The 12,515-nt window shown below is 43.1% G+C and overlaps 2 protein-coding genes across 3 annotated transcripts in view; one reads left to right on the forward strand and one right to left on the reverse strand.

Moving 5' to 3' along the window:
• The window catches only part of runx1 (RUNX family transcription factor 1), a 96,348-nt gene that overhangs the window by 4,466 nt on the left and 79,367 nt on the right, over positions 1–12,515 (forward strand). The window contains exon 1 of one of the 2 annotated variants that reach the window (XM_054766650.1): positions 4,501–4,562. The exons of the other annotated variant lie outside the window; for it this stretch is intronic. The gene's annotated coding sequence lies outside the window, so the exon portion shown is untranslated. Of the gene's footprint in view, positions 1–4,500; positions 4,563–12,515 lie in introns of those variants that run through there. 2 annotated transcript variants of the gene reach the window in all.
• urp2 (urotensin II-related peptide) lies at positions 2,598–10,119 on the reverse strand. The gene is made up of 5 exons (XM_054767522.1): positions 9,752–10,119; positions 7,477–7,776; positions 5,958–5,992; positions 4,369–4,513; positions 2,598–3,025 (listed from the first exon to the last, which is right to left on the reverse strand). The coding sequence occupies exons 1-5, from the start codon at positions 9,840–9,842 to the stop codon at positions 2,994–2,996; spliced, it is 603 nt and encodes a 200-aa protein (XP_054623497.1). The 5' UTR covers positions 9,843–10,119; the 3' UTR covers positions 2,598–2,993.

The raw sequence follows: 12,515 nt of genomic DNA on the forward strand, positions 1-12,515 counted from the left end.
CTAAAAGCTAGCTAGCTTGTGTAGCTTGTTTTCTGTGAATTCAAGGAAGAAATATAGTAAGAAGAGGTGAATTGTAGTATTTGACACTAAATTGAGGCATTACAGTTATTAAATAGATCTAAAACTAATTTTTATGGTAAAAAAAAAAAGCTTTTAGAAATGAGCTGGCTTACCTGACACGCCCCCATTTTGGGGGCACGCCATGGCTTCACATGGGTTAAGGCTAAAAGCTAGCTAGCTTCTGTAGCTTGTTTTCTATGACTTCAAGGAAGAGATATAGTAAGAGGAGTTTAATTGAAATATTTTGACACCATATTAAAGCATCAGAGGTATATCAATGCATCTAAAACGAGCTTTCGTGATAAAAAAATAAGCTTTTGGAAATGAGTTAGTTTATCTGACAAGCTGCCTATTGGCGACACACCATGGTTTCTTTTGGGTTAAGACTATACAAGCTAGCTAGCTTCTGTAACTTGTTTTTTATGAATTCATGAAAGAAATATTGTCAGAAGAGTAGAATTGTAATATTTGACAGCCTATTAAAGCATTACCTTTGTTAAATGTCTGTAAAATTATCTTTTGTGGCAAAATATAAGCTTTTGTAAATGAGCTAGCTTAAATGACACATTTTGGGGACGCAGTTCCAAGGATAGTCACGTGACAACCACTTCTTAAAGTTTCCTATACGTCAGTTAGGGACTTGTTTCAAGTCAAGCACAAAGCCGTATAGGAAACTTTTTAAAGTCTTTTTGTGAGTTACAATGTTGAGTTGATCTACAAGTCGAGTCAACGGATGAATAAATGATTTCCGTACAACACCGTAGTGTATTTGTCACACAAGCATGTACAGACACACACACTCATCACTGGGGCAACAGTGACAGTACAACTCTCTGAATATAATCAAGCACAGTTTACTCATCCAGACAGAAAACACACTCAGTTACCATGGAGACACAGGAGGAATGTCCTCCTGTTAATAGTATGGTAGGCCGATTAACACCATGTAAACCAGGAGTGTCCAAAGTGCGGACACGGGGTCCATTTGCAGCCCGGGGCTGTTTTCTAAAAATATCATTTAAAAAGTAATTCCAATTGGGGTAATGTTGTAATTGATGTGCCATTCATCCACAAGCAACACCTCTTGTTGCGGCATGATAATGCACAGCCACATGTTGCTGAGCCGTTCTTCCACTGGCAGCACCTCATGTTGCAGTGTGGTAATGCACGGCCCCATGTTGCCATTGGTGTGCCATTCATTCACAAGCAACACCTCTTGTTGCGGCATGATAATGCACGGCCCCGTGTTGTTGTGCCGTTTATCCAATTGCATCACCTTATGCTGCAACGTGATCATGCACAGCCCACGTTGCAATTGGTGTGCCATTCATCCACGAGCAACACCTTGTGGCAGCATAATGCAAGGCCCCATGTTATTGAGCCGTTCATCCATGAGCACCACTTACATATTGCAGCATGATAATGTGCGGTCCCATTTTGTAATTGTCATGCAACAAGCATCACCTCATTTTGCTTTATGATCATGCACAGCCCAATGCTGCAATTGTTGTGCAGCTCATACACAAGTATCAGCTCACGTTGCGGCATGATAATGCACAGCCCAATGTTGCAATTTTTGTGCAGTTCATACACGAGTATCAGCTCATGTTGCGGCATGACAATGCACGGCCCCATGTTGCAATTGCTGTGCCATTCATCCACAAGCAACACATGTTGCGGCATAACAATCAACTGCCCCATGTTCGAATTTTTGTGCAGTTCATACACAAGCATCAGCTAATGTTGCGGCAAGATAATGCACGACCCAATGTTGCAATTTTTGTGCAGGTCATACATGAGCATCCATTCATGTTGCGGCATGGTAATGCACGGCCCAATGTTGCAATTTTTGTGTGGTTCCTACATGAGCATTAGGTAATGCTGCGGCATTATCATGCACGGCCCCATGTTGCAATTGGTGTGCCATTCATCTATCTACAAGCAACACCTCATTTTGCAGCATGATGCTGCACGGCTCCATGTGTTCATACTGTTCATCAATGACCACCACTTGCATGTTGCAGAATGATAATGCACGGCCCAATGTGGCAATTTTTGTGCAGTTCATAGAAGAACATCAGCTTGTGTTGCAGCATGACAATGCATGGCCCAATGTTGCAATTTTTGTTCAGTTCATACAAGAGCATCTGCTCATGATGCAGCATGACAATGCATGGTCCCATGTTGCAATTTTTGTGCAGTTCATACACGATCATCAGCTAGTGTTGCGGCATGATAATGCACAGTCCCATGTTGCAATAGACGGCTCAAATTACCTGAATGAATGTTCTCTGAATGAATGTATTTCAGAAAAGGTGGAATTTTGGCAACAAGTGGGATGTGCCCTGCCCTGCACTAATATTTATTTATTTATTTATTTATTTATTTTTTTACAAATGGAGCAACAATGAACTAAAACCATAATGAGTGTAGAAAAATAAAATATAAATCTTTATTGTTGCCATAGGTTGTTGCTATGGTAGAGAATAACTTTATTTCAACAGTGCGTACACATACAATAACATGTGCATCTGTCTTCAAATCATAAAATGTGGGAGGGGGCTATTAATTGGGGATGTTTCTTCATGCGCTCGGCCGTGAGCACACATCGTCTTCTTTGATTGGTCACTTTTGTTAATTAACGAGTCGGTTGAAAAGGTCTGCATCCAAGCTGGCGCCGCCACGGGAGAAGGCCCCAGCCTTCCTGATGCCACAGCGACGTTGCCTAGCACTCAGAGGTCAAACACTCGCCCACAGGGGAGGTATGGAAGGTGGCGGGTGCCGTGGATGACGAATAAAAGATGCTGCATATGTTCTCACAAGCATTTTGATAAACTATAGCGTTATGTTGGATGGATGATAGGTGATGAAATGTAGGAATGCAAAGGGAAGCTCACGAGGGGGCAGGGGTGGTTATGCTGGGTGACGTCCACTCAGTTCTGGGAGCAGTACTTCCAGAAACATACTGTTGGAGAAATACCATCACTTTAAGCTGGAGTTGATACATTCAGACAGCAAATTCTCAAACAAGGGTGGGCAAACTTTTTGACTGATGGGTCGCAATGGCTTACAAATTTTGGCCGGTGGGGGCATGTGCTTTAGTCTTTTTTTTGTGGACTACTTATTTCCACATGCGGCAGTTGTTTTGCATTACTGCATGCTTTTAAGTGTACCAGGGTATCATGACGTGACTGACCAACTCAAAAAAACATAATAGACATAATATCCATCCATCCATTTCTTACGCTTATCCGGGTCTGGGTTGCGGAGACAGCAGTCCCAGTAGGGTAGCCGGCTCCTCCCAGAGTAGGAAACTAATTTCGGCCGCTTGTATCCACGAGCTTGTTCTTTCGGTCATGACCCAAAACTCATGACCATAGGTGAGGGTGGGAACGTAGATCGACCAGTACATTGAGAGCTTTGCCTTCCGGCTCAGCTCTCTCTTCACTACAACGGTCTGGTACCGCGACCGCATTACTGCAGATGCTGCGCCAATATAATGGACTATTACAGGTTTTAACACCCAGAGTGTACATGAATACAACAAATTTGTAAACAAACCCTCAGTCTGATTTGTATCAAAACCTTGTCCTCTCAGAACTTCTGTGACGCAGTCCCTTGGATTTCTGTAATGACACGTATATCACTGGAAAGTGCACAGCATTTAGTGCCAGAAACAGTTGGAATTGTTTTGATTGCACGAATGGCTCAAGACTGGTAGTTTATGGGTCAAGAATAGCCTGGTCCTGATCTGAAAAGGTTGGCGTGCCATCTCAGAGTGGGGGATGACATCTCGCCCTAACTGGAGGAGTTCAAGTCTTGTTTGTGAGGGAAGGATGGAAGATGAGATCAACAGGCGGATTGGTGCGGTGTCTGTAGTGATGCAGACTCTGCATTGGACCATTGAAGGCAAAGCTCTCAATTTACCGGTGGGGTGGCCGGGGTCTCCCTTACAACTAGGGTGAGAAGCACTGTCACCCGGGAGTATTGCCGCTGCTCGTCCTCATTGAGAGGAGCCAGAGGAGATGGCTCGAGCATCTGGTCAGGATGCCTCCCTCGGGAGGTGTTCAGGGCACATCCAACCGGTAGGAGGTCTTGGCGAAGACCCAGAACATGTTGGAGAGACTGTCTCTCAGCTGGGCCTGGGAAAGAATCGGGATCTGGAGTTGGAAGAAGCAGCCGGGAAGAAGGAATTCTGGGCTCTCGTCTGCCCTCGTGACCCGACCTCAGATAAGCGGAATGGATGGATGGAAAATAGCATTGCAAATCCTGTTTGCCCGCCCCGGGTTGAAAGCCTGACATTTTTACCTCTTTTGTTAGTCTTTTTGGGTTGCGGTGGGAGGGACTTCCGGAAGTTCCGACCAGTCAGGCTGGGAACGAGGACGTCGGCACTCGCTCTCGATGCAGTGCTGTCATCAGCTGCTGGGGTGACAGTGCTGGGAAACACTCCAGCCTTAATGCAGCAACAAGAACAACAATAGAAAAGCAAGGGTTAACAAAAAGTAAGTAAACCTGACCCACCATCTGCGTATGTCTGAAATGCATGCATTTGTTCATGTATCAATTACAGAGAAAACATTTAAAAATACTAAGACAGATTGCACTTCATCATTAAAAAGAAGAGAAGAAGAAGCGGCTAAATATTGCTATCGTACAAGGCCGACTATGCCAACTGAATGCCATAATGTAAACACTATTAGAATTAGCATTCCCATTCGAGACATGGCTGAAAAGTCTTGAACACAAGATGTGTCAGAGAAGTTGCAGGACTGTGGGTGTTGATGGCATTCCTGGATGTAAGGGGCATTGTCCACAGCTTCTTGCCACAAGGCCAGACGATCAACCAGCATGTCTACAAAGAGATCCTGCGCCGTTTGCTTGGTTCAATGCTCAGGCAGAGGCGTGAGTTGTGGCTGCAACAGGTGGCTGACCGCTCAGTCTTGTCTCAGAGGCTAGCCATGCCTCAGGTAGACCTTTCCCCAGAGGAGAGTACTTTACTAGCATCATCAACATGCCTGCTGATAATGCCATGAGCATCTGACACTTCCTAGCGAGGACAGTTCCATCCCCGTGCTGGAGCAACCTCCCTACTCACTCGACCTCGCCGACATCAAGATGGCTGTGACAACAGAGCTGCGTAAGATGTACTGTATGAGAAAGAAGGCTGGGAAAGTGTGTTTGACTCCAGGGGGATTCCTTCCGAGGACAAAACTTATAGTTTGGATTTGAAATATTTATTTTGTGGCATCAGTCCTGGAACTTTTCTGACACTCCTTGTACGTGATTGATATCTCAGGCTGGGGTGTTGGTTGCTGGCTTGGTGGGTGTCCTGCATTCCCTGCTTGGTGTCTGCATGCTGGGGTCTTTGTTGTGTCTTTCCATGGCGGACCCCAGGCTGCTCAGCCAGAAGGAGAGGTGTGTATCGGGGATCCAGACTGGTGCATGGTGGGCTGCTCACCGGGGGTTTGTGCATGTCTCTGGTTACTGGGCTCTGGGTCCATGGACCTGAATGTCACTGGGTTTCTTGGTGTGCTCTCCAGCCTAAATCCAGCCCTGTCTCTGGCGGTCTGGGCTGGGTCCTCTGTGCCGCAGTGTTGATGTTGCGCCTTCCTTTGGTTATCTAGCGACGATATCTAGTGACAAACTTACTCACACACACTAGCATGCGTACTCACCGACCGTTAATCGTCTAGCAAATGTCTCAACCCCAAGTATCTATACTGTGTTCTCTACTTCCTCTTTGTTACCTCTCAAACTGGTGGTATTACAAATAAAGTACAATACAAAAGGTGTCAGTCAAGTAAAATTGGGCAATGTACTGCATGCTCGTAGAATATGTAGATGCTGTCTAATAAACAGTGTAAAGATGGGAAAGATAGATATTTAAAAAGACTTACCACTTTATTTTTTCGTCCTGAATTTCTGCCATTTGCTGTAATAAAAAAAATACATAAAATGAAAAATTACAGTATGATATCATCATTTCATGTCATTGTCATCCCAAACGGGACAAATTTAGAATTAGAATAAAAAGTGTACATATAAGCACAAAAAGCAATCTTACATTTTCCAACTAGTTGTAAAAACTCAATTCGCAAGCACCCATGAGTCAGTCATAAATCAGCGAAACTGGAGTCTTCGTTGAGTACCGTGAGTCAGTGAAAGTTGAATCTTTGCAGAGTACCTGCGAGTCAGTGTAACTCGAGTTTTCGTTGATTACCCGTGAGTCAGGGAAACTCGAGTCTTTGACGAATACCTGTGAGACAGTGCAAATCAAGTCTTTTCCGAGTATCTGTAAGTGAGTGAATCTCCAGTCTTGGTCAGGTATCCATTGGTCAGTGAAACTTGTGTTTTCATTGAGTACCTGTAGTCAGTGAAACTCAACTTTTAAAAGAGTTACTGTAAGTGAGTGAATCTCGAGTTTTTGCCAAGTACCCATGAGTGAGTGAAGCTCCAGTCTTCGTCGAGTACCCGTTCGTCAGCAAAAGTTGCGTCATCGCCAGGTACCCGTGAATGAGTAAAGCTCAAGTTTTCACTAAGTACCCGTGAGTGAGAGCAGCTGCAGTCTTTGTCGAGTACCCATGAGTCAGTGAAAATTGACTTTTCGCCGAGTACCTGTTAGTGAGTGAAGCAGCAATCTGGTCAAGTACTCGTGAGTCAGTGAAAGTTGCTTCTTCCCCAAGTACTCGAGTCAGTGAAACCTGAGTCTTTGCCGAGTACCCGTGAGTCAGCAAAACTTGAGTTTTTGTTGAGTACGTGAGAGTCAATGAAATTTGAGATTTTGCCAAGTACCCGAAACTCAAATCTTCACCAAGCATCTGTGAGTCAGTGAAACTTGAGTCTTTGTCAAGTACCCATGAGTCAGTGAAACTAGAGACTTTGCTGAGTACTTGTGTGTCAGTGAAACTCAAGTTTTTATTGAGCACCCATTAATCAGTGAAACTTGAGTCTTTGCTGAGTAAATGAATAAGTTAACAGAGGCAGAGAAAAAGTGCCAGTGAGTCAATTTTTGCCAAAATTTTGCGGTGGTTTTATACACAGTACCAAATCATTTCACGGAATGGAGTGCCCAAAGTGACTCTCTGTTTGTTCATCTTTTTTTGCACTGAATTCAATAAATAAACCTTTGCAAAGTATCCCCTCTTTTCCCTCCAGTCATCACCGTGTTCGCCAGCAAGTAAAGCGATGTTAGATGTTCATTTATCCGTTTCAGTCATCATTTATCATTAATTTGCATTGTTTTCTGCATACAAAATGTGTTTTTTGTTCATATTTTTGGGGGCCTGGAACAGATTGACTAACATGATTTTTATGGGAAAAATTGCTTCGGTTTTCGCCAGACCTTTTGGAATGAATTCATAACAAAGAGCGTGGCACCACTGTGGACTGATGAGTGTCAAGTGTGAAAATATTCACCTCTTGGAAGGAAGGTAATCCGTGTGCTCAGTGTACTGTTAAAGGTCCGCTGCATCTCCTCTAGGACTGACATCATCTTCCGCATCTGGGCCCGCTTTTCCGGACCGTCTGACCCAGGGTGGGTTCTCATGGCCGCAGTAAATGTCCTCGAGGTGGTTCTGTCTGCTCTCCTCACGACTTCGCCTCTGCCATTCGAGCGCCATTGTTTGAGGAACTGGCTCTGAGCAAGGGTTGAAGGCCTTGGTGGTACGGCTGACAAATGAGTCAGACTGGGATGAAGATCCGGAGTGTACAGAATTTCTAAGGAAATGGAGAGAGACAACCTGGATGGCTGGTGGTTCTTGTAGATTTACCAGAAAATACAAGATGATTGAAATGTCTGATTAGAAGGTACGAGTAAGTACTTCATCTCAGCTGAATATTTTCATGTTGCAATTGTTTGAATGGGTTGACAAATGTGGAAGTAGGAAGAATTCTCAAAAGGAAAGGGATTTGTGTTACGTAAAGTGTGTAATTTTGGGGAAAAGTGAGGATTTTTGGGACATGGAAAATTGTTGCCCTGAATGCTGCCCTGACATTTTGAATCGGTTGTAAAATGTGAGAAATTATCTGTTCAATTTCAATGACCACATGGCAGGAAATGTCAGGTGTGTTTGCGTGTGGATTCTGAAGCTGAACTTCAATGCTGTACCTAAAAAGTGGAATTTTGGAAAAGTGAGGGATTCTGGGACTATGGAAAATTGAGATCCTGAAAGTTTTTAGTATTTTGAATGAGTTGAAAAACTGTGAAAAAATGATTTCACCGGGGTGTTTTGGGACAGAAAATGTTGAAAACCTGAAATTTTGGGAACGTCAGAAATAGATATCTTGGCAGTTTTGCATCAGCTGAATGTTTTGCCGTCGGAACGGTTTGAATCGGTTAAGAAATGTGAGAAATTGTCTGTTCAATTTCAATGACCACATGGCAGGAAATGGTGGGTGTGATTGTGTGTGAATGCTGAAGCCGAACAGAAACGCCAGCCGGAAAATGTGGAATTTTGTGAAATTGGGGATTTTGGAGATGTTGGAAATTGTTGTCCTGGATATTTTGATGCTGTAATGTTTGAATAGGTTGAAAACATATTTAAAAAATTATGTCATTGGAGTGTTTTGGGCCAGAAAATATGGAGAATCTGGAATTTTGGGAATATCGGAAATGAATAATGTGAAGGGAATGAACGTTTTGCTGTCGGAATGGTTTGAATCGGTTGGGAAATGTGAGAAATTGTCCGTTCGTTTTCAATGACAACATGGCAGGAAATGTTGCGTGTGAATGCTGAAATGCAACGCTGTATGGAAAATGTGGTGTTTTGGGAAAAGTGGGGGATTTATGGGACGTGGACAATCGGTGCATTCATGTCGGAAGGGCTTGATTCAGGTGAGAAATGTGTCGCAGAAAATGCGTTTATTTCTTGGAATATGTCGATCGTGTCCTGACATTGTCATGCTGGGCTGGTTTCAGAAACGGGGGAGTAGTTGAACCTGACACAACAATAGAATCAGGATACCATCCTGTTTGTTGTTTGCATGTTGTTTTACCTTTTTTTTTTTAACAATGGTGCCATAGAATAAAAAAGGGTACTTTTATAATAGATGTGTAACTAAAACGACAACAAAAATGGAATTATCAGTGGTAATTTTACAAGAATGAAGTCAAAATATTAAGAGAAAAAAGTTGAAATCTAATGAGAAAAAGTCACAATTTTATGAGAATAAACTGGTAATGTAATGAGGAAAAATAATGTCATTTTAGTAGCATACGGTTGAAATATGAAAGAAAAATATCTTATTTGTTTAAAGTCATAATATTATGAGAAACAAACTAAACAAAATAAAGTTTGGGAAAAACGGAAATAAAGTCATAAGATTACAAAAAGAAGATTTGCTGGAAGAAAGTTGAAATAGTTAGAAAATTCAAACAACAAAAACCGACAGAAATGAAAAACAAACAGCTGCAATTTTACAAGAATACATTTGTCATATTCTGAGGAAAAATAACATTATTTTAGTAGCATAAAGTTGAAATATTATTATTATTTGAAGTATGTTTTAAAAAAAAGTAGTAATATTATGAGAAACAAACAAAAACAAAGTTGTAATTTTGGAAAATGAAGCTGGGGCCGCCCCCGCCATGTTAAATGTATCCAGTTGAATATGTAGATGAAGCTTTAAATCCTGAGTGACAGCAAACACAACTCCAATGCTAACCTTTAGCGACCTGGAAAAGCATTCTTACCTCGGTCAGCGGGCGCCGCCCCGACTCCACGGGCCGCAAGGATCAGTATCGTGATGGCGATGTTCAGCAATGGCGTCGCTCTATAAAGCATCTTGGGTGTCAGCGATCACGTCAAATACGTCAAAACTCAAATAAGACAACTGATTTTTTTTTGGGTGGGTTGGGGTGAGGGCGGGATTCTTTGGTTTTATCTCATTGCGGAGACGCTCCATCGGTTGTCATCATTTTTACAATCTTTTCAATCCTTTTGCCGTGAATTTGGATGTTGTTTAAAAAAATTATCTTTCAACCCGGGGAAGGTGCTCGTCGAGGTAACGATGGATTTAAATAGTTCTCTGGGCCGAGGAGTGCGCCTCTTAAAGAAGAAGGCTTGTCGAGAGTTTGGCGTCCCCCTTCCACGGTGTCGCCTTTTTAAAAATCCGCGTCGGAACGACCGAGTGGCGAAGCGGCGTGGACCAATCGGTCGCCGCGGCGCCGCCCCCTCGCTTCTCAATGGACTGGTGACATTTGAGGACCGTGGCGGCGAGCTTTGAGCCCCAAAATCGTTTTGTAAATGTGTGTTTAGGCTTTAAAGTGTGTGTGTGTGTGTGTGTGTGTGTGTGTGTGTGTGGGAGCAGTGATTAGGCGGTTCTTAATATGTTTGCTCAGGGCCACAGTCACAGAAAGGCCCTCTGACGCATGAGGACACACACACACACACACAAGGCAAATACAAATACATTCACAACACAACGCGTACACAAACGCACACTATCCTGGGATGGGTTTGAACTTGGACGAAAGGTTGCCGCACACACACACACACACACACACACACACAAGACAGAAAAAGCAGAAGTGTGATGCACATTAGAAGGCGTCCAAAGTACACACAAGACAATTAATAGTGCAGACGGGAGTGACGACGTCAGGGTCCCCAAGAAGCGTCCTTTTTGGGATGGAATCAAAAGAAATGATATTTACAAGTATTCAGCACATGTGTGTGTGTGTGTGTGTGTGTGTGTTGCTGGGAGAATAGAATTTCGCTTGTGAACATCCACTCATTCATTCCTACGCTCTGAAAAGAAAGTGGGTGGGAGAGGTGGGGGCGGGTCAACAGGAAGTGAAGGACCAAGAACAAATAAGCCGTCCCTCGTTGATAGCAGTCCATTGGTTCCAGACCCGAGCGCGATGTAGGATTCCATGTTAGCAAATGGAATGTTTTCGTAGTTAGAGCATAGAAAACCTGTTTAGGACTTTCTAAATACTTTTAAAAAGAACATGATGAGAGTCCTGTAGACATGAAGTAATGCGCCCGTAATCAACTTTACTCTCCTATTATTCATTGTTGACATCACACTTATGCTGCAGGGACTCGAAGCGGCCGCTAGTTAGCGAGCTAACAAGCTAACTTGCGAGCTAACAAACTAACTAGTTAGCCTGAAATTTATTTCTTCTAAACTTAAGAAGCCAAAAACTTTAAACGAAGGAGTATGAGGGTTTTAAGAGTATAGGTCGTAAATTTACGAGAATTAAAGTCATAAATTTACAAGAAAAGAAAGTCGGAATATTACGCTCAGGGCATTCAATCGATTGCAACAGGACTGTTCAGGTTGTCTTAGAAGACGTTTCGTCCTTCATCAGTTCATGCTCAAAGACTTGATGGGACACACACCTGTCAGACTGGATAGGACAGCTCTAGTCTAGTTCATGCTCAAAGACTTGATGGGACACACACCTGTCAGACTAGATAGGACAGCTCTAGTCTAGTTTATGCTCAAAGACTTGGTGGGACACACACCTGTTAGACTAGATAGGACATCTCTAGTCTAGTTCATGCTCAAAGACTTGATGGGACACACACCTGTCAGACTGGATAGGACAGCTCTAGTCTAGTTCATGCTCAAAGACTTGATGGGACACACACCTGTCAGACTAGATAGGACAGCTCTAGTCTAGTTTATGCGCAAAGACTTGGTGGGACACACACCTGTTAGACTAGATAGGACATCTCTAGTCTAGTTCATGCTCAAAGACTTGATGGGACACACACCTGTCAGACTGGATAGGACAGCTCTAGTCTAGTTCATGCTCAAAGACTTGATGGGACACACACCTGTCAGACTGGATAGGACAGCTCTAGTCTAGTTCATGCTCAAAGACTTGGTGGGACACACACCTGTCAGACTGGATAGGACAGCTCTAGTCTAGTTCATGCTCAAAGACTTGGTGGGACACACACCTGTCAGACTAGATAGGACAGCTCTAGTCTAGTTTATGCTCAAAAACTTGGTGGGACACACACCTGTTAGACTAGATAGGACTCTTTGAGCATGAACTAGGGTAGAGCTGTCCTATCTAGTCTGACTGGTGTGTGTCCCACGTAGTCTTTGAGCATGAACTGATGAAGCCTGCTCGAATGAGAGGTGAAACGTCTTCTAAGCCAACCCGAACAGTCCAGTTGCGATCGATTGAATGCCGTAAGAGTACAATGACTTGGATGGATGACAATATTCACAGGCATATCGAGGAATATCACCAAGGCCAAAAGGTCACATAAGCCTTTTCATAACTGTCTCAGGCAATGCCTGTTACGACGAAGTATTAAAATAATCGGAGATCTCGTTAATTTACGAGAATAAAAGTCGTAAATTTACGATTCTTGTTCGCGTAAATGTATTACTTTTTTCTCCTAAATGTAGGACTTTTTTTCATAAATGTACCTCTTTTATTCTTGTGCATTTCTGACTTTTTGTCTTGTATATTTACGATGTTTATTCTCGTA

Source organism: Dunckerocampus dactyliophorus, chromosome 1 (genome assembly GCF_027744805.1).
Source record: "Dunckerocampus dactyliophorus isolate RoL2022-P2 chromosome 1, RoL_Ddac_1.1, whole genome shotgun sequence".
Taxonomy (NCBI): Eukaryota; Metazoa; Chordata; class Actinopteri; order Syngnathiformes; family Syngnathidae; genus Dunckerocampus; species Dunckerocampus dactyliophorus.

Coding starts and splice junctions, on each gene's coding strand:
- urp2 (XM_054767522.1), bottom strand. CDS start 9,842: ATGCTTTATAGAGCGACGCCATTGCTGAACATCGCCATCACGATACTG. Junction 5,993..7,476: donor GATTACCTTCCTTCCAAGAG/GTGAATATTTTC, acceptor TTTTTATTACAG/CAAATGGCAGAAATTCAGGA. Junction 4,514..5,957: donor CAGGACGAAAAAATAAAGTG/GTAAGTCTTTTT, acceptor TGCTGCATTAAG/GCTGGAGTGTTTCCCAGCAC.